A 21,753-nucleotide genomic window follows, 5' to 3' on the forward strand; every position below is an offset into this window, starting at 1 on the left:
GTAACTTCAGCCTCTCCAGGTATTTAGCAGACCAGCACTCTCTGCTGTTGCTTTGCCACGGGAGAAATGAAAGGCTGTCGACCACTAAAGGCACGTCATCTCCACAGCAGATACTGAGCTGGCAGGAGGTCTTCCTTGTGCTGGTTTGGAGCTCTGTCCTTCTGCTGGAGAGAAGATTCCCAGAAGGACCCGTTGTGCGAGATTAGAGTAGGCCTTGATTTAGAGTACCATCATTTTAGGCATTGTCTGGGTGGGGCTGTGCAGAATTCCTTCCCTCTCTCCTCCTGCTTTCCCTCTGTCAGTGCTAATGTTTGCCTGTGGTTACAGACCTAGGACGGAAGGATTCCCCTGGCAGGCTTTGGGGAACAGTTTCACTCTGCAGGCTGCCACTTGCTGTGCACTGTGGTCTTTGGCTGCCGAGATCCACTAGTACTCTGGGAAGCTCTTCACCAGGCTGACGTTGCACCAAAGGGAAAGGAGACGACCATCAGGCAGGAACATGTTCCTGTGCACGCTTCCTTCCCAGACCACAGCTTCCCCTCTCACTTCTTACGCCAGAGATAGCAAGGTGTTCTAAGTAACAGGGCAGAGATAGAAAGCCTCACAGAGCCTTACTCCTCCTCGTGTCTTACCTGTTGGTAGGTATTTTTGATTTAAGTGAGAAGCACGTTACAGCAACATCCCTAGTCTCTTTGCTAGGAAGGGATTGTCATGACCCTGTCTGTGCACTCGTTTGGAACTAGTCTGCTTTCCGGGGCCGGAAAGGAAGGCCTAGTGACGTAGGCCTTTACTGTGGTAAGGGAGGGCTGACCGCTATAGGTTTGCGGCAGCTGCCTAATGCGTAACTTCTGTTTGATGCATATTGTGTCCCACTCATGCGACTTGCACCTTTGTCTGTTTTCTCTGTCCCTGCTGTTTCTAACAGCCCCAACTTCGTCCACAACGACCACAGTGTCCTCTCCACCTGTATCGACAACCACTGCCAGGCCAACACCATCGGAGCCTCCCAGCAGCAGCAGCACCACCACCACCGCAATGCCCCCCAGCAGCACCACCAGCAGCACCCTGGGGACAACGACGGCTGTTCCTGGCACGTCGACGTCCACCCCGACTACCGCAAGCACGTTCCCAACACCAACAATAACCACCACAACGCCGCTGCCTCCGTCTTCAACACCACGTAAGTAATTCTCTGGCTGTGTTGCAATTTGTTGCCTTGCTATGGGAGAAATCAAGGTTTATTGGCAGCTTAACGTGTGTCTTCAGTTTTGTACTCTGAGGGAGTGCAGTTGATGTGTATTTCCAAAAAAATCATGGAATAGTTTGGGTTGGATGGGACCTTTGTAAAGATCATTGAGTCCAACCCCGCTGCTGTGGGCAGGGACATCTTTCACTACGTCGGGTTGCTCAGAGCCCCATTCAGCCCGACCTTGAACGGTTCCAGTGCTCGGGCATCCACAACTTCTCTGGGAAAGCTGTTCCAGTGTCTCACCGGCCTCATCAAAAAACATTTCTTCCTTATGTCCAATGTAAACTTAGCCTCTTTCAGTTTAAAACCGTTGCCCCTTGTCCTGTAACGACAGGCCTTGGTAGAAAGTCTCTCTCTGTCTTTCTTCTAAGCCCCCCTTATATATTGAAAGGCCGCAGTAAGGTCTTCCCGGAGCCTTCTCTTCTCCTGGCTGAACAACCCCAGCTCTCTCAGCCTCTCTTCCTAGGGGAGGTGTTCTAGCCCTCTGATCATTTCTGTGGCCTTCCTCTGGACCCGCTCAAACTGGTTCACGTCTTTCTTGTACTGGGGACCCCAGAGCTGGATGCAGTCCTCCAGGTGGGGTCTCACGACAGCGGAGTAGAGTGGGTCCTGTACTGCGCTCTCCGTTTAGGAAGGGGAGTGCACGACATGTTTCTGCTTCTCGATTCCATTCCTTTGAGTGTCATCGGGAACGTTAGGAGCTTTTTCATCCTCGTGCCTCTGCCCAGCTTGGACAGATGCCGAACTGACGGGAAGTCTTGCTTTTGCTGCTGTTGGGCCTCGCCCTTCAGCTGGAGAGAATGTACTCAGCCGGACCCATGGCGTGCAATGGGAGCGGGGCTTGGCTTTGTGGCACTGTCATTTCAGGCGCTGTTGGGGCGCAGTTGTGCGGACTTTCTTGTCATGCTTTGACTCTGTGGCCGTTGCTGCCACTCACCTGCAGTTCCGGCTGTAGGAAGCTTCGAAGGAAGGTTTTCCCTGGCAGGGTCTGGAGAAAGGTTTCAGATCGCGGGTTGCCCCTTGCTACGGACCAAAGCTCTGGGCTTCTCCTGGGTTCTCCCAGCGTTGCCGTGAGCGTTGCTCTCCAGCTTTCCACGCGCTGCTGGGAAGCAAGCCGATGTTTTGGCAGCAGTGTGTGTGCTGTGCCTGCTTCCTTTGTGGTCACAACGCTTCCTGTGTTTGGTTTCTCCTGGAGGGAGTGGGGTGTGAGTGGCAAAAGAAGGTGAGAGAGTGGCGGGACTCTCTGCTTATTTCTGCTCCCCCTGAGGCGTGGCCTTTATGTGAATTTTTTTTGCACCCGAGAAGCCAAATACAGACATGTGCCTTAACTGCGAGGGGGAGACACACACCATTTGCCAGTGCCTGTGTCCTTATTTGGCCCTTGTGTGCTTTGTACGGCCAAGAAGGGGAGGCCTGCCCACTAGAAATGAGCTTTGTTGTTGCCAGCGTTGGCTGACTGTTGTAGTAGTGCCCGAGGGGCACCCTTGTGTGCAGTGGACGCTCACAGCACCACCTGAGAGCATGCTGGTGTCCCGGCTTGTTGTCTCTGTTCCAGCTGCTCCTGATTGTTCCTCTTGTTGTTCTCCCCCAGCATGTGACTGCGTCTGGACAGACTGGATTGATGTGAGTTACCCAAATAGTTCTGACAGAAACAGTGGTGACTACGAAACCTTTGAGAATATTCAAAAGAAGAACTCCTCCTGGGTCTGCGCGAAAGCTGAGAATATTTCATGCAGAGCAGAGAAATTCCCTGACAAGCCCATTGCAGATTTAGGGCAGAAAGTGGAATGCAATGTTAACACAGGGCTCATCTGTAAAAATAGCGATCAGCTGATAGGAGGTATAATACCGATGCCGGTCTGCCTCAATTACGAGATCAGTGTCTGCTGCATCCCCAACATACCACAGTGTATTACAAGTACCACGGTGAGCACCACGACAGCCCCAGCTTCGTCCACAACGACCACAGTGTCCTCTCCATCCGTATCGACAACCACTGCCACGCCAACACCATCGGAGCCTCCCAGCAGCAGCAGCACCACCACCACCGCAATGCCCCCCAGCAGCACCACCAGCAGCACCCTGGGGACAACGACGACTGTTCCTGGCACATCAACGTCCACACCAACTACTGCAAGCACGTTCCCAACACCAACAATAACCACCACAACGCCGCTGCCTCCGTCTTCAACACCAAGTAAGTAATTCTCTGGCTGTGTTGCAATTTGTTGCCTTGCTATGGGAGAAATCAAGGTTTATTGGCAGCTTAACGTGTGTCTTCAGTTTTGTACTCTGAGGGAGTGCAGTTGATGTGTATTTCCAAAAAAATCATGGAATAGTTTGGGTTGGATGGGACCTTTGTAAAGATCATTGAGTCCAACCCCGCTGCTGTGGGCAGGGACGTCTTTCACTACGTCGGGTTGCTCAGAGCCCCATTCAGCCCGACCTTGAACGGTTCCAGTGCTCGGGCATCCACAACTTCTCTGGGAAAGCTGTTCCAGTGTCTCACCGGCCTCATCAAAAAACATTTCTTCCTTATGTCCAATGTAAACTTAGCCTCTTTCAGTTTAAAACCGTTGCCCCTTGTCCTGTAACGACAGGCCTTGGTAGAAAGTCTCTCTCTGTCTTTCTTCTAAGCCCCCCTTATATATTGAAAGGCCGCAGTAAGGTCTTCCCGGAGCCTTCTCTTCTCCTGGCTGAACAACCCCAGCTCTCTCAGCCTCTCTTCCTAGGGGAGGTGTTCTAGCCCTCTGATCATTTCTGTGGCCTTCCTCTGGACCCGCTCAAACTGGTTCACGTCTTTCTTGTACTGGGGACCCCAGAGCTGGATGCAGTCCTCCAGGTGGGGTCTCACGACAGCGGAGTAGAGTGGGTCCTGTACTGCGCTCTCCGTTTAGGAAGGGGAGTGCACGACATGTTTCTGCTTCTCGATTCCATTCCTTTGAGTGTCATCGGGAACGTTAGGAGCTTTTTCATCCTCGTGCCTCTGCCCAGCTTGGACAGATGCCGAACTGACGGGAAGTCTTGCTTTTGCTGCTGTTGGGCCTGGCCCTTCAGCTGGAGAGAATGTACTCAGCCGGACCCATGGCGTGCAATGGGAGCGGGGCTTGGCTTTGTGGCACTGTCATTTCAGGCGCTGTTGGGGTGCAGTTGTGCGGACTTTCTTGTCATGCTTTGACTCTGTGGCCGTTGCTGCCACTCACCTGCAGTTCCGGCTGTAGGAAGCTTCGAAGGAAGGTTTTCCCTGGCAGGGTCTGGAGAAAGGTTTCAGATCGCGGGTTGCCCCTTGCTACGGACCAAAGCTCTGGGCTTCTCCTGGGTTCTCCCAGCGTTGCCGTGAGCGTTGCTCTCCAGCTTTCCACGCGCTGCTGGGAAGCAAGCCGATGTTTTGGCAGCAGTGTGTGTGCTGCGCCTGCTTCCTTTGTGGTCACGACCCTTCCCGGGGTTTGGTTTCTCTACAAGTGCACCGAGTCCAACACCAACTGCAGCTTCAGCCACCCCCAGCACAACAGTTCCCATCACCGCTACAGCCAGGCAGCCAGCAGCAATTACCGCCACGCCCATACCCAGCCCAGCCATCACAAGCGAACTCACACCATCAGTCACCGCCCCAGTAACTTCAGCCTCTCCAGGTATTTAGCAGACCAGCACTCTCTGCTGTTGCTTTGCCACGGGAGAAATGAAAGGCTGTCGACCACTAAAGGCACGTCATCTCCACAGCAGATACTGAGCTGGCAGGAGGTCTTCCTTGTGCTGGTTTGGAGCTCTGTCCTTCTGCTGGAGAGAAGATTCCCAGAAGGACCCGTTGTGCGAGATTAGAGTAGGCCTTGATTTAGAGTACCATCATTTTAGGCATTGTCTGGGTGGGGCTGTGCAGAATTCCTTCCCTCTCTCCTCCTGCTTTCCCTCTGTCAGTGCTAATGTTTGCCTGTGGTTACAGACCTAGGACGGAAGGATTCCCCTGGCAGGCTTTGGGGAACAGTTTCACTCTGCAGGCTGCCACTTGCTGTGCACTGTGGTCTTTGGCTGCCGAGATCCACTAGTACTCTGGGAAGCTCTTCATCAGGCTGACGTTGCACCAAAGGGAAAGGAGACGACCATCAGGCAGGAACATGTTCCTGTGCACGCTTCCTTCCCAGACCACAGCTTCCCCTCTCACTTCTTACGCCAGAGATAGCAAGGTGTTCTAAGTAACAGGGCAGAGATAGAAAGCCTCACAGAGCCTTACTCCTCCTCGTGTCTTACCTGTTGGTAGGTATTTTTGATTTAAGTGAGAAGCACGTTACAGCAACATCCCTAGTCTCTTTGCTAGGAAGGGATTGTCATGACCCTGTCTGTGCACTCGTTTGGAACTAGTCTGCTTTCCGGGGCCGGAAAGGAAGGCCTAGTGACGTAGGCCTTTACTGTGGTAAGGGAGGGCTGACCGCTATAGGTTTGCGGCAGCTGCCTAATGCGTAACTTCTGTTTGATGCATATTGTGTCCCACTCATGCGACTTGCACCTTTGTCTGTTTTCTCTGTCCCTGCTGTTTCTAACAGCCCCAACTTCGTCCACAACGACCACAGTGTCCTCTCCACCTGTATCGACAACCACTGCCAGGCCAACACCATCGGAGCCTCCCAGCAGCAGCAGCACCACCACCACCGCAATGCCCCCCAGCAGCACCACCAGCAGCACCCTGGGGACAACGACGGCTGTTCCTGGCACGTCGACGTCCACCCCGACTACCGCAAGCACGTTCCCAACACCAACAATAACCACCACAACGCCGCTGCCTCCGTCTTCAACACCACGTAAGTAATTCTCTGGCTGTGTTGCAATTTGTTGCCTTGCTATGGGAGAAATCAAGGTTTATTGGCAGCTTAACGTGTGTCTTCAGTTTTGTACTCTGAGGGAGTGCAGTTGATGTGTATTTCCAAAAAAATCATGGAATAGTTTGGGTTGGATGGGACCTTTGTAAAGATCATTGAGTCCAACCCCGCTGCTGTGGGCAGGGACATCTTTCACTACGTCGGGTTGCTCAGAGCCCCATTCAGCCCGACCTTGAACGGTTCCAGTGCTCGGGCATCCACAACTTCTCTGGGAAAGCTGTTCCAGTGTCTCACCGGCCTCATCAAAAAACGTTTCTTCCTTATGTCCAATGTAAACTTAGCCTCTTTCAGTTTAAAACCGTTGCCCCTTGTCCTGTAACGACAGGCCTTGGTAGAAAGTCTCTCTCTGTCTTTCTTCTAAGCCCCCCTTATATATTGAAAGGCCGCAGTAAGGTCTTCCCGGAGCCTTCTCTTCTCCTGGCTGAACAACCCCAGCTCTCTCAGCCTCTCTTCCTAGGGGAGGTGTTCTAGCCCTCTGATCATTTCTGTGGCCTTCCTCTGGACCCGCTCAAACTGGTTCACGTCTTTCTTGTACTGGGGACCCCAGAGCTGGATGCAGTCCTCCAGGTGGGGTCTCACGACAGCGGAGTAGAGTGGGTCCTGTACTGCGCTCTCCGTTTAGGAAGGGGAGTGCACGACATGTTTCTGCTTCTCGATTCCATTCCTTTGAGTGTCATCGGGAACGTTAGGAGCTTTTTCATCCTCGTGCCTCTGCCCAGCTTGGACAGATGCCGAACTGACGGGAAGTCTTGCTTTTGCTGCTGTTGGGCCTGGCCCTTCAGCTGGAGAGAATGTACTCAGCCGGACCCATGGCGTGCAATGGGAGCGGGGCTTGGCTTTGTGGCACTGTCATTTCAGGCGCTGTTGGGGCGCAGTTGTGCGGACTTTCTTGTCATGCTTTGACTCTGTGGCCGTTGCTGCCACTCACCTGCAGTTCCGGCTGTAGGAAGCTTCGAAGGAAGGTTTTCCCTGGCAGGGTCTGGAGAAAGGTTTCAGATCGCGGGTTGCCCCTTGCTACGGACCAAAGCTCTGGGCTTCTCCTGGGTTCTCCCAGCGTTGCCGTGAGCGTTGCTCTCCAGCTTTCCACGCGCTGCTGGGAAGCAAGCCGATGTTTTGGCAGCAGTGTGTGTGCTGCGCCTGCTTCCTTTGTGGTCACGACCCTTCCCGGGGTTTGGTTTCTCTACAAGTGCACCGAGTCCAACACCAACTGCAGCTTCAGCCACCCCCAGCACAACAGTTCCCATCACCGCTACAGCCAGGCAGCCAGCAGCAATTACCGCCACGCCCATACCCAGCCCAGCCATCACAAGCGAACTCACACCATCAGTCACCGCCCCAGTAACTTCAGCCTCTCCAGGTATTTAGCAGACCAGCACTCTCTGCTGTTGCTTTGCCACGGGAGAAATGAAAGGCTGTCGACCACTAAAGGCATGTCATCTCCACAGCAGATACTGAGCTGGCAGGAGGTCTTCCTTGTGCTGGTTTGGAGCTCTGTCCTTCTGCTGGAGAGAAGATTCCCAGAAGGACCCGTTGTGCGAGATTAGAGTAGGCCTTGATTTAGAGTACCATCATTTTAGGCATTGTCTGGGTGGGGCTGTGCAGAATTCCTTCCCTCTCTCCTCCTGCTTTCCCTCTGTCAGTGCTAATGTTTGCCTGTGGTTACAGACCTAGGACGGAAGGATTCCCCTGGCAGGCTTTGGGGAACAGTTTCACTCTGCAGGCTGCCACTTGCTGTGCACTGTGGTCTTTGGCTGCCGAGATCCACTAGTACTCTGGGAAGCTCTTCATCAGGCTGACGTTGCACCAAAGGGAAAGGAGACGACCATCAGGCAGGAACATGTTCCTGTGCACACTTCCTTCCCAGACCACAGCTTCCCCTCTCACTTCTTACGCCAGAGATAGCAAGGTGTTCTAAGTAACAGGGCAGAGATAGAAAGCCTCACAGAGCCTTACTCCTCCTCGTGTCTTACCTGTTGGTAGGTATTTTTGATTTAAGTGAGAAGCACGTTACAGCAACATCCCTAGTCTCTTTGCTAGGAAGGGATTGTCATGACCCTGTCTGTGCACTCGTTTGGAACTAGTCTGCTTTCCGGGGCCGGAAAGGAAGGCCTAGTGACGTAGGCCTTTACTGTGGTAAGGGAGGGCTGACCGCTATAGGTTTGCGGCAGCTGCCTAATGCGTAACTTCTGTTTGATGCATATTGTGTCCCACTCATGCGACTTGCACCTTTGTCTGTTTTCTCTGTCCCTGCTGTTTCTAACAGCCCCAACTTCGTCCACAACGACCACAGTGTCCTCTCCACCTGTATCGACAACCACTGCCAGGCCAACACCATCGGAGCCTCCCAGCAGCAGCAGCACCACCACCACCGCAATGCCCCCCAGCAGCACCACCAGCAGCACCCTGGGGACAACGACGACTGTTCCTGGCACATCAACGTCCACCCCGACTACCGCAAGCACGTTCCCAACACCAACAATAACCACCACAACGCCGCTGCCTCCGTCTTCAACACCATGTAAGTAATTCTCTGGCTGTGTTGCAATTTGTTGCCTTGCTATGGGAGAAATCAAGGTTTATTGGCAGCTTAACGTGTGTCTTCAGTTTTGTACTCTGAGGGAGTGCAGTTGATGTGTATTTCCAAAAAAATCATGGAATAGTTTGGGTTGGATGGGACCTTTGTAAAGATCATTGAGTCCAACCCCGCTGCTGTGGGCAGGGACATCTTTCACTACGTCGGGTTGCTCAGAGCCCCATTCAGCCCGACCTTGAACGGTTCCAGTGCTCGGGCATCCACAACTTCTCGGGGAAAGCTGTTCCAGTGTCTCACCGGCCTCATCAAAAAACATTTCTTCCTTATGTCCAATGTAAACTTAGCCTCTTTCAGTTTAAAACCGTTGCCCCTTGTCCTGTAACGACAGGCCTTGGTAGAAAGTCTCTCTCTGTCTTTCTTCTAAGCCCCCCTTATATATTGAAAGGCCGCAGTAAGGTCTTCCCGGAGCCTTCTCTTCTCCTGTCTGAACAACCCCAGCTCTCTCAGCCTCTCTTCCTAGGGGAGGTGTTCTAGCCCTCTGATCATTTCTGTGGCCTTCCTCTGGACCCGCTCAAACTGGTTCACGTCTTTCTTGTACTGGGGACCCCAGAGCTGGATGCAGTCCTCCAGGTGGGGTCTCACGACAGCGGAGTAGAGTGGGTCCTGTACTGCGCTCTCCGTTTAGGAAGGGGAGTGCACGACATGTTTCTGCTTCTCGATTCCATTCCTTTGAGTGTCATCGGGAACGTTAGGAGCTTTTTCATCCTCGTGCCTCTGCCCAGCTTGGACAGATGCCGAACTGACGGGAAGTCTTGCTTTTGCTGCTGTTGGGCCTGGCCCTTCAGCTGGAGAGAATGTACTCAGCCGGACCCATGGCGTGCAATGGGAGCGGGGCTTGGCTTTGTGGCACTGTCATTTCAGGCGCTGTTGGGGCGCAGTTGTGCGGACTTTCTTGTCATGCTTTGACTCTGTGGCCGTTGCTGCCACTCACCTGCAGTTCCGGCTGTAGGAAGCTTCGAAGGAAGGTTTTCCCTGGCAGGGTCTGGAGAAAGGTTTCAGATCGCGGGTTGCCCCTTGCTACGGACCAAAGCTCTGGGCTTCTCCTGGGTTCTCCCAGCGTTGCCGTGAGCGTTGCTCTCCAGCTTTCCACGCGCTGCTGGGAAGCAAGCCGATGTTTTGGCAGCAGTGTGTGTGCTGCGCCTGCTTCCTTTGTGGTCACGACCCTTCCCGGGGTTTGGTTTCTCTACAAGTGCACCGAGTCCAACACCAACTGCAGCTTCAGCCACCCCCAGCACAACAGTTCCCATCACCGCTACAGCCAGGCAGCCAGCAGCAATTACCGCCACGCCCATACCCAGCCCAGCCATCACAAGCGAACTCACACCATCAGTCACCGCCCCAGTAACTTCAGCCTCTCCAGGTATTTAGCAGACCAGCACTCTCTGCTGTTGCTTTGCCACGGGAGAAATGAAAGGCTGTCGACCACTAAAGGCACGTCATCTCCACAGCAGATACTGAGCTGGCAGGAGGTCTTCCTTGTGCTGGTTTGGAGCTCTGTCCTTCTGCTGGAGAGAAGATTCCCAGAAGGACCCGTTGTGCGAGATTAGAGTAGGCCTTGATTTAGAGTACCATCATTTTAGGCATTGTCTGGGTGGGGCTGTGCAGAATTCCTTCCCTCTCTCCTCCTGCTTTCCCTCTGTCAGTGCTAATGTTTGCCTGTGGTTACAGACCTAGGACGGAAGGATTCCCCTGGCAGGCTTTGGGGAACAGTTTCACTCTGCAGGCTGCCACTTGCTGTGCACTGTGGTCTTTGGCTGCCGAGATCCACTAGTACTCTGGGAAGCTCTTCACCAGGCTGACGTTGCACCAAAGGGAAAGGAGACGACCATCAGGCAGGAACATGTTCCTGTGCACGCTTCCTTCCCAGACCACAGCTTCCCCTCTCACTTCTTACGCCAGAGATAGCAAGGTGTTCTAAGTAACAGGGCAGAGATAGAAAGCCTCACAGAGCCTTACTCCTCCTCGTGTCTTACCTGTTGGTAGGTATTTTTGATTTAAGTGAGAAGCACGTTACAGCAACATCCCTAGTCTCTTTGCTAGGAAGGGATTGTCATGACCCTGTCTGTGCACTCGTTTGGAACTAGTCTGCTTTCCAGGGCCGGAAAGGAAGGCCTAGTGACGTAGGCCTTTACTGTGGTAAGGGAGGGCTGACCGCTATAGGTTTGCGGCAGCTGCCTAATGCGTAACTTCTGTTTGATGCATATTGTGTCCCACTCATGCGACTTGCACCTTTGTCTGTTTTCTCTGTCCCTGCTGTTTCTAACAGCCCCAACTTCGTCCACAACGACCACAGTGTCCTCTCCACCTGTATTGACAACCACTGCCAGGCCAACACCATCGGAGCCTCCCAGCAGCAGCAGCACCACCACCACCGCAATGCCCCCCAGCAGCACCACCAGCAGCACCCTGGGGACAACGACGACTGTTCCTGGCACGTCGACGTCCACCCCGACTACCGCAAGCACGTTCCCAACACCAACAATAACCACCACAACGCCGCTGCCTCCGTCTTCAACACCAAGTAAGTAATTCTCTGGCTGTGTTGCAATTTGTTGCCTTGCTATGGGAGAAATCAAGGTTTATTGGCAGCTTAACGTGTGTCTTCAGTTTTGTACTCTGAGGGAGTGCAGTTGATGTGTATTTCCAAAAAAATCATGGAATAGTTTGGGTTGGATGGGACCTTTGTAAAGATCATTGAGTCCAACCCCGCTGCTGTGGGCAGGGACATCTTTCACTACGTCGGGTTGCTCAGAGCCCCATTCAGCCCGACCTTGAACGGTTCCAGTGCTCGGGCATCCACAACTTCTCTGGGAAAGCTGTTCCAGTGTCTCACCGGCCTCATCAAAAAACATTTCTTCCTTATGTCCAATGTAAACTTAGCCTCTTTCAGTTTAAAACCGTTGCCCCTTGTCCTGTAACGACAGGCCTTGGTAGAAAGTCTCTCTCTGTCTTTCTTCTAAGCCCCCCTTATATATTGAAAGGCCGCAGTAAGGTCTTCCCGGAGCCTTCTCTTCTCCTGGCTGAACAACCCCAGCTCTCTCAGCCTCTCTTCCTAGGGGAGGTGTTCTAGCCCTCTGATCATTTCTGTGGCCTTCCTCTGGACCCGCTCAAACTGGTTCACGTCTTTCTTGTACTGGGGACCCCAGAGCTGGATGCAGTCCTCCAGGTGGGGTCTCACGACAGCGGAGTAGAGTGGGTCCTGTACTGCGCTCTCCGTTTAGGAAGGGGAGTGCACGACATGTTTCTGCTTCTCGATTCCATTCCTTTGAGTGTCATCGGGAACGTTAGGAGCTTTTTCATCCTCGTGCCTCTGCCCAGCTTGGACAGATGCCGAACTGACGGGAAGTCTTGCTTTTGCTGCTGTTGGGCCTCGCCCTTCAGCTGGAGAGAATGTACTCAGCCGGACCCATGGCGTGCAATGGGAGCGGGGCTTGGCTTTGTGGCACTGTCATTTCAGGCGCTGTTGGGGCGCAGTTGTGCGGACTTTCTTGTCATGCTTTGACTCTGTGGCCGTTGCTGCCACTCACCTGCAGTTCCGGCTGTAGGAAGCTTCGAAGGAAGGTTTTCCCTGGCAGGGTCTGGAGAAAGGTTTCAGATCGCGGGTTGCCCCTTGCTACGGACCAAAGCTCTGGGCTTCTCCTGGGTTCTCCCAGCGTTGCCGTGAGCGTTGCTCTCCAGCTTTCCACACGCTGCTGGGAAGCAAGCCGATGTTTTGGCAGCAGTGTGTGTGCTGCGCCTGCTTCCTTTGTGGTCACGACCCTTCCCGGGGTTTGGTTTCTCTACAAGTGCACCGAGTCCAACACCAACTGCAGCTTCAGCCACCCCCAGCACAACAGTTCCCACCACCGCTACAGCCAGGCAGCCAGCAGCAATTACCGCCACGCCCATACCCAGCCCAGCCATCACAAGCGAACTCACACCATCAGTCACCGCCCCAGTAACTTCAGCCTCTCCAGGTATTTAGCAGACCAGCACTCTCTGCTGTTGCTTTGCCACGGGAGAAATGAAAGGCTGTCGACCACTAAAGGCACGTCATCTCCACAGCAGATACTGAGCTGGCAGGAGGTCTTCCTTGTGCTGGTTTGGAGCTCTGTCCTTCTGCTGGAGAGAAGATTCCCAGAAGGACCCGTTGTGCGAGATTAGAGTAGGCCTTGATTTAGAGTACCATCATTTTAGGCATTGTCTGGGTGGGGCTGTGCAGAATTCCTTCCCTCTCTCCTCCTGCTTTCCCTCTGTCAGTGCTAATGTTTGCCTGTGGTTACAGACCTAGGACGGAAGGATTCCCCTGGCAGGCTTTGGGGAACAGTTTCACTCTGCAGGCTGCCACTTGCTGTGCACTGTGGTCTTTGGCTGCCGAGATCCACTAGTACTCTGGGAAGCTCTTCACCAGGCTGACGTTGCACCAAAGGGAAAGGAGACGACCATCAGGCAGGAACATGTTCCTGTGCACGCTTCCTTCCCAGACCACAGCTTCCCCTCTCACTTCTTACGCCAGAGATAGCAAGGTGTTCTAAGTAACAGGGCAGAGATAGAAAGCCTCACAGAGCCTTACTCCTCCTCGTGTCTTACCTGTTGGTAGGTATTTTTGATTTAAGTGAGAAGCACGTTACAGCAGCATCCCTAGTCTCTTTGCTAGGAAGGGATTGTCATGACCCTGTCTGTGCACTCGTTTGGAACTAGTCTGCTTTCCGGGGCCGGAAAGGAAGGCCTAGTGACGTAGGCCTTTACTGTGGTAAGGGAGGGCTGACCGCTATAGGTTTGCGGCAGCTGCCTAATGCGTAACTTCTGTTTGATGCATATTGTGTCCCACTCATGCGACTTGCACCTTTGTCTGTTTTCTCTGTCCCTGCTGTTTCTAACAGCCCCAACTTCGTCCACAACGACCACAGTGTCCTCTCCACCTGTATCGACAACCACTGCCAGGCCAACACCATCGGAGCCTCCCAGCAGCAGCAGCACCACCACCACCGCAATGCCCCCCAGCAGCACCACCAGCAGCACCCTGGGGACAACGACGGCTGTTCCTGGCACGTCGACGTCCACCCCGACTACCGCAAGCACGTTCCCAACACCAACAATAACCACCACAACGCCGCTGCCTCCGTCTTCAACACCAATAAGTAATTCTCTGGCTGTGTTGCCATTTGTTGCCTTGCTATGGGAGAAATCAAGGTTTATTGGCAGCTTAACGTGTGTCTTCAGTTTTGTACTCTGAGGGAGTGCAGTTGATGTGTATTTCCAAAAAAATCATGGAATAGTTTGGGTTGGAAGGGACCTTTGTAAAGATCATTGAGTCCAACCCCGCTGCTGTGGGCAGGGACGTCTTTCACTACGTCGGGTTGCTCAGAGCCCCATTCAGCCCGACCTTGAACGGTTCCAGTGCTCGGGCATCCACAACTTCTCTGGGAAAGCTGTTCCAGTGTCTCACCGGCCTCATCAAAAAACATTTCTTCCTTATGTCCAATGTAAACTTAGCCTCTTTCAGTTTAAAACCGTTGCCCCTTGTCCTGTAACGACAGGCCTTGGTAGAAAGTCTCTCTCTGTCTTTCTTCTAAGCCCCCCTTATATATTGAAAGGCCGCAGTAAGGTCTTCCCGGAGCCTTCTCTTCTCCTGGCTGAACAACCCCAGCTCTCTCAGCCTCTCTTCCTAGGGGAGGTGTTCTAGCCCTCTGATCATTTCTGTGGCCTTCCTCTGGACCCGCTCAAACTGGTTCACGTCTTTCTTGTACTGGGGACCCCAGAGCTGGATGCAGTCCTCCAGGTGGGGTCTCACGACAGCGGAGTAGAGTGGGTCCTGTACTGCGCTCTCCGTTTAGGAAGGGGAGTGCACGACATGTTTCTGCTTCTCGATTCCATTCCTTTGAGTGTCATCGGGAACGTTAGGAGCTTTTTCATCCTCGTGCCTCTGCCCAGCTTGGACAGATGCCGAACTGACGGGAAGTCTTGCTTTTGCTGCTGTTGGGCCTCGCCCTTCAGCTGGAGAGAATGTACTCAGCCGGACCCATGGCGTGCAATGGGAGCGGGGCTTGGCTTTGTGGCACTGTCATTTCAGGCGCTGTTGGGGCGCAGTTGTGCGGACTTTCTTGTCATGCTTTGACTCTGTGGCCGTTGCTGCCACTCACCTGCAGTTCCGGCTGTAGGAAGCTTCGAAGGAAGGTTTTCCCTGGCAGGGTCTGGAGAAAGGTTTCAGATCGCGGGTTGCCCCTTGCTACGGACCAAAGCTCTGGGCTTCTCCTGGGTTCTCCCAGCGTTGCCGTGAGCGTTGCTCTCCAGCTTTCCACGCGCTGCTGGGAAGCAAGCCGATGTTTTGGCACCAGTGTGTGTGCTGCGCCTGCTTCCTTTGTGGTCACGACCCTTCCCGGGGTTTGGTTTCTCTACAAGTGCACCGAGTCCAACACCAACTGCAGCTTCAGCCACCCCCAGCACAACAGTTCCCACCACCGCTACAGCCAGGCAGCCAGCAGCAATTACCGCCACGCCCATACCCAGCCCAGCCATCACAAGCGAACTCACACCATCAGTCACCGCCCCAGTAACTTCAGCCTCTCCAGGTATTTAGCAGACCAGCACTCTCTGCTGTTGCTTTGCCACGGGAGAAATGAAAGGCTGTCGACCACTAAAGGCACGTCATCTCCACAGCAGATACTGAGCTGGCAGGAGGTCTTCCTTGTGCTGGTTTGGAGCTCTGTCCTTCTGCTGGAGAGAAGATTCCCAGAAGGACCCGTTGTGCGAGATTAGAGTAGGCCTTGATTTAGAGTACCATCATTTTAGGCATTGTCTGGGTGGGGCTGTGCAGAATTCCTTCCCTCTCTCCTCCTGCTTTCCCTCTGTCAGTGCTAATGTTTGCCTGTGGTTACAGACCTAGGACGGAAGGATTCCCCTGGCAGGCTTTGGGGAACAGTTTCACTCTGCAGGCTGCCACTTGCTGTGCACTGTGGTCTTTGGCTGCCGAGATCCACTAGTACTCTGGGAAGCTCTTCACCAGGCTGACGTTGCACCAAAGGGAAAGGAGACGACCATCAGGCAGGAACATGTTCCTGTGCACGCTTCCTTCCCAGACCACAGCTTCCCCTCTCACTTCTTACGCCAGAGATAGCAAGGTGTTCTAAGTAACAGGGCAGAGATAGAAAGCCTCACAGAGCCTTACTCCTCCTCGTGTCTTACCTGTTGGTAGGTATTTTTGATTTAAGTGAGAAGCACGTTACAGCAACATCCCTAGTCTCTTTGCTAGGAAGGGATTGTCATGACCCTGTCTGTGCACTCGTTTGGAACTAGTCTGCTTTCCGGGGCCGGAAAGGAAGGCCTAGTGACGTAGGCCTTTACTGTGGTAAGGGAGGGCTGACCGCTATAGGTTTGCGGCAGCTGCCTAATGCGTAACTTCTGTTTGATGCATATTGTGTCCCACTCATGCGACTTGCACCTTTGTCTGTTTTCTCTGTCCCTGCTGTTTCTAACAGCCCCAACTTCGTCCACAACGACCACAGTGTCCTCTCCACCTGTATCGACAACCACTGCCAGGCCAACACCATCGGAGCCTCCCAGCAGCAGCAGCACCACCACCACCGCAATGCCCCCCAGCAGCACCACCAGCAGCACCCTGGGGACAACGACGGCTGTTCCTGGCACGTCGACGTCCACCCCGACTACCGCAAGCACGTTCCCAACACCAACAATAACCACCACAACGCCGCTGCCTCCGTCTTCAACACCAATAAGTAATTCTCTGGCTGTGTTGCCATTTGTTGCCTTGCTATGGGAGAAATCAAGGTTTATTGGCAGCTTAACGTGTGTCTTCAGTTTTGTACTCTGAGGGAGTGCAGTTGATGTGTATTTCCAAAAAAATCATGGAATAGTTTGGGTTGGAAGGGACCTTTGTAAAGATCATTGAGTCCAACCCCGCTGCTGTGGGCAGGGACGTCTTTCACTACGTCGGGTTGCTCAGAGCCCCATTCAGCCCGACCTTGAACGGTTCCAGTGCTCGGGCATCCACAACTTCTCTGGGAAAGCTGTTCCAGTGTCTCACCGGCCTCATCAAAAAACATTTCTTCCTTATGTCCAATGTAAACTTAGCCTCTTTCAGTTTAAAACCGTTGCCCCTTGTCCTGTAACGACAGGCCTTGGTAGAAAGTCTCTCTCTGTCTTTCTTCTAAGCCCCCCTTATATATTGAAAGGCCGCAGTAAGGTCTTCCCGGAGCCTTCTCTTCTCCTGGCTGAACAACCCCAGCTCTCTCAGCCTCTCTTCCTAGGGGAGGTGTTCTAGCCCTCTGATCATTTCTGTGGCCTTCCTCTGGACCCGCTCAAACTGGTTCACGTCTTTCTTGTACTGGGGACCCCAGAGCTGGATGCAGTCCTCCAGGTGGGGTCTCACGACAGCGGAGTAGAGTGGGTCCTGTACTGCGCTCTCCGTTTAGGAAGGGGAGTGCACGACATGTTTCTGCTTCTCGATTCCATTCCTTTGAGTGTCATCGGGAACGTTAGGAGCTTTTTCATCCTCGTGCCTCTGCCCAGCTTGGACAGATGCCGAACTGACGGGAAGTCTTGCTTTTGCTGCTGTTGGGCCTGGCCCTTCAGCTGGAGAGAATGTACTCAGCCGGACCCATGGCGTGCAATGGGAGCGGGGCTTGGCTTTGTGGCACTGTCATTTCAGGCGCTGTTGGGGCGCAGTTGTGCGGACTTTCTTGTCATGCTTTGACTCTGTGGCCGTTGCTGCCACTCACCTGCAGTTCCGGCTGTGGGAAGCTTCGAAGGAAGGTTTTCCCTGGCAGGGTCTGGAGAAAGGTTTCAGATCGCGGGTTGCCCCTTGCTACGGACCAAAGCTCTGGGCTTCTCCTGGGTTCTCCCAGCGTTGCCGTGAGCGTTGCTCTCCAGCTTTCCACGCGCTGCTGGGAAGCAAGCCGATGTTTTGGCAGCAGTGTGTGTGCTGCGCCTGCTTCCTTTGTGGTCACGACCCTTCCCGGGGTTTGGTTTCTCTACAAGTGCACCGAGTCCAACACCAACTGCAGCTTCAGCCACCCCCAGCACAACAGTTCCCATCACCGCTACAGCCAGGCAGCCAGCAGCAATTACCGCCACGCCCATACCCAGCCCAGCCATCACAAGCGAACTCACACCATCAGTCACCGCCCCAGTAACTTCAGCCTCTCCAGGTATTTAGCAGACCAGCACTCTCTGCTGTTGCTTTGCCACGGGAGAAATGAAAGGCTGTCGACCACTAAAGGCACGTCATCTCCACAGCAGATACTGAGCTGGCAGGAGGTCTTCCTTGTGCTGGTTTGGAGCTCTGTCCTTCTGCTGGAGAGAAGATTCCCAGAAGGACCCGTTGTGCGAGATTAGAGTAGGCCTTGATTTAGAGTACCATCATTTTAGGCATTGTCTGGGTGGGGCTGTGCAGAATTCCTTCCCTCTCTCCTCCTGCTTTCCCTCTGTCAGTGCTAATGTTTGCCTGTGGTTACAGACCTAGGACGGAAGGATTCCCCTGGCAGGCTTTGGGGAACAGTTTCACTCTGCAGGCTGCCACTTGCTGTGCACTGTGGTCTTTGGCTGCCGAGATCCACTAGTACTCTGGGAAGCTCTTCACCAGGCTGACGTTGCACCAAAGGGAAAGGAGACGACCATCAGGCAGGAACATGTTCCTGTGCACGCTTCCTTCCCAGACCACAGCTTCCCCTCTCACTTCTTACGCCAGAGATAGCAAGGTGTTCTAAGTAACAGGGCAGAGATAGAAAGCCTCACAGAGCCTTACTCCTCCTCGTGTCTTACCTGTTGGTAGGTATTTTTGATTTAAGTGAGAAGCACGTTACAGCAACATCCCTAGTCTCTTTGCTAGGAAGGGATTGTCATGACCCTGTCTGTGCACTCGTTTGGAACTAGTCTGCTTTCCGGGGCCGGAAAGGAAGGCCTAGTGACGTAGGCCTTTACTGTGGTAAGGGAGGGCTGACCGCTATAGGTTTGCGGCAGCTGCCTAATGCGTAACTTCTGTTTGATGCATATTGTGTCCCACTCATGCGACTTGCACCTTTGTCTGTTTTCTCTGTCCCTGCTGTTTCTAACAGCCCCAACTTCGTCCACAACGACCACAGTGTCCTCTCCACCTGTATCGACAACCACTGCCAGGCCAACACCATCGGAGCCTCCCAGCAGCAGCAGCACCACCACCACCGCAATGCCCCCCAGCAGCACCACCAGCAGCACCCTGGGGACAACGACGGCTGTTCCTGGCACGTCGACGTCCACCCCGACTACCGCAAGCACGTTCCCAACACCAACAATAACCACCACAACGCCGCTGCCTCCGTCTTCAACACCAATAAGTAATTCTCTGGCTGTGTTGCCATTTGTTGCCTTGCTATGGGAGAAATCAAGGTTTATTGGCAGCTTAACGTGTGTCTTCAGTTTTGTACTCTGAGGGAGTGCAGTTGATGTGTATTTCCAAAAAAATCATGGAATAGTTTGGGTTGGAAGGGACCTTTGTAAAGATCATTGAGTCCAACCCCGCTGCTGTGGGCAGGGACGTCTTTCACTACGTCGGGTTGCTCAGAGCCCCATTCAGCCCGACCTTGAACGGTTCCAGTGCTCGGGCATCCACAACTTCTCTGGGAAAGCTGTTCCAGTGTCTCACCGGCCTCATCAAAAAACATTTCTTCCTTATGTCCAATGTAAACTTAGCCTCTTTCAGTTTAAAACCGTTGCCCCTTGTCCTGTAACGACAGGCCTTGGTAGAAAGTCTCTCTCTGTCTTTCTTCTAAGCCCCCCTTATATATTGAAAGGCCGCAGTAAGGTCTTCCCGGAGCCTTCTCTTCTCCTGGCTGAACAACCCCAGCTCTCTCAGCCTCTCTTCCTAGGGGAGGTGTTCTAGCCCTCTGATCATTTCTGTGGCCTTCCTCTGGACCCGCTCAAACTGGTTCACGTCTTTCTTGTACTGGGGACCCCAGAGCTGGATGCAGTCCTCCAGGTGGGGTCTCACGACAGCGGAGTAGAGTGGGTCCTGTACTGCGCTCTCCGTTTAGGAAGGGGAGTGCACGACATGTTTCTGCTTCTCGATTCCATTCCTTTGAGTGTCATCGGGAACGTTAGGAGCTTTTTCATCCTCGTGCCTCTGCCCAGCTTGGACAGATGCCGAACTGACGGGAAGTCTTGCTTTTGCTGCTGTTGGGCCTGGCCCTTCAGCTGGAGAGAATGTACTCAGCCGGACCCATGGCGTGCAATGGGAGCGGGGCTTGGCTTTGTGGCACTGTCATTTCAGGCGCTGTTGGGGCGCAGTTGTGCGGACTTTCTTGTCATGCTTTGACTCTGTGGCCGTTGCTGCCACTCACCTGCAGTTCTGGCTGTAGGAAGCTTCGAAGGAAGGTTTTCCCCGGCAGGGTCTGGAGAAAGGTTTCAGATCGCGGGTTGCCCCTTGCTACGGACCAAAGCTCTGGGCTTCTCCTGGGTTCTCCCAGCGTTGCCGTGAGCGTTGCTCTCCAGCTTTCCACGCGCTGCTGGGAAGCAAGCCGATGTTTTGGCAGCAGTGTGTGTGCTGCGCCTGCTTCCTTTGTGGTCACGACCCTTCCCGGGGTTTGGTTTCTCTACAAGTGCACCGAGTCCAACACCAACTGCAGCTTCAGCCACCCCCAGCACAACAGTTCCCACCACCGCTACAGCCAGGCAGCCAGCAGCAATTACCGCCACGCCCATACCCAGCCCAGCCATCACAAGCGAACTCACACCATCAGTCACAGCCCCAGTAACTTCAGCCTCTCCAGGTATTTAGCAGACCAGCACTCTCTGCTGTTGCTTTGCCACGGGAGAAATGAAAGGCTGTCGACCACTAAAGGCACGTCATCTCCACAGCAGATACTGAGCTGGCAGGAGGTCTTCCTTGTGCTGGTTTGGAGCTCTGTCCTTCTGCTGGAGAGAAGATTCCCAGAAGGACCCGTTGTGCGAGATTAGAGTAGGCCTTGATTTAGAGTACCATCATTTTAGGCATTGTCTGGGTGGGGCTGTGCAGAATTCCTTCCCTCTCTCCTCCTGCTTTCCCTCTGTCAGTGCTAATGTTTGCCTGTGGTTACAGACCTAGGACGGAAGGATTCCCCTGGCAGGCTTTGGGGAACAGTTTCACTCTGCAGGCTGCCACTTGCTGTGCACTGTGGTCTTTGGCTGCCGAGATCCACTAGTACTCTGGGAAGCTCTTCACCAGGCTGACGTTGCACCAAAGGGAAAGGAGACGACCATCAGGCAGGAACATGTTCCTGTGCACGCTTCCTTCCCAGACCACAGCTTCCCCTCTCACTTCTTACGCCAGAGATAGCAAGGTGTTCTAAGTAACAGGGCAGAGATAGAAAGCCTCACAGAGCCTTACTCCTCCTCGTGTCTTACCTGTTGGTAGGTATTTTTGATTTAAGTGAGAAGCACGTTACAGCAACATCCCTAGTCTCTTTGCTAGGAAGGGATTGTCATGACCCTGTCTGTGCACTCGTTTGGAACTAGTCTGCTTTCCGGGGCCGGAAAGGAAGGCCTAGTGACGTAGGCCTTTACTGTGGTAAGGGAGGGCTGACCGCTATAGGTTTGCGGCAGCTGCCTAATGCGTAACTTCTGTTTGATGCATATTGTGTCCCACTCATGCGACTTGCACCTTTGTCTGTTTTCTCTGTCCCTGCTGTTTCTAACAGCCCCAACTTCATCCACAACGACCACAGTGTCCTCTCCACCTGTATCGACAACCACTGCCAGGCCAACACCATCGGAGCCTCCCAGCAGCAGCAGCACCACCACCACCGCAATGCCCCCCAGCAGCACCACCAGCAGCACCCTGGGGACAACGACGGCTGTTCCTGGCACGTCGACGTCCACCCCGACTACCGCAAGCACGTTCCCAACACCAACAATAACCACCACAACGCCGCTGCCTCCGTCTTCAACACCAATAAGTAATTCTCTGGCTGTGTTGCCATTTGTTGCCTTGCTATGGGAGAAATCAAGGTTTATTGGCAGCTTAACGTGTGTCTTCAGTTTTGTACTCTGAGGGAGTGCAGTTGATGTGTATTTCCAAAAAAATCATGGAA

General features: G+C 53.6%; 1 protein-coding gene across 1 annotated transcript in view; it reads left to right on the top strand.

The window, feature by feature from the left end:
- The window catches only part of MUC2 (mucin 2, oligomeric mucus/gel-forming), a gene marked incomplete at both ends in the record, with an annotated part of 93,516 nt that overhangs the window by 42,486 nt on the left and 29,277 nt on the right, over positions 1-21,753 (top strand). The window contains one exon of the mRNA XM_082317294.1: positions 2,841-3,089. Within this exon, the coding sequence (XP_082173420.1) occupies positions 2,841-3,089 (249 nt within the window). The remainder of the gene's footprint in view (positions 1-2,840; positions 3,090-21,753) is intronic.

Source organism: Platalea leucorodia (genome assembly GCF_965183815.1).
Source record: "Platalea leucorodia genome assembly, chromosome: 7".
Lineage (NCBI taxonomy): Eukaryota > Metazoa > Chordata > Aves > Pelecaniformes > Threskiornithidae > Platalea > Platalea leucorodia.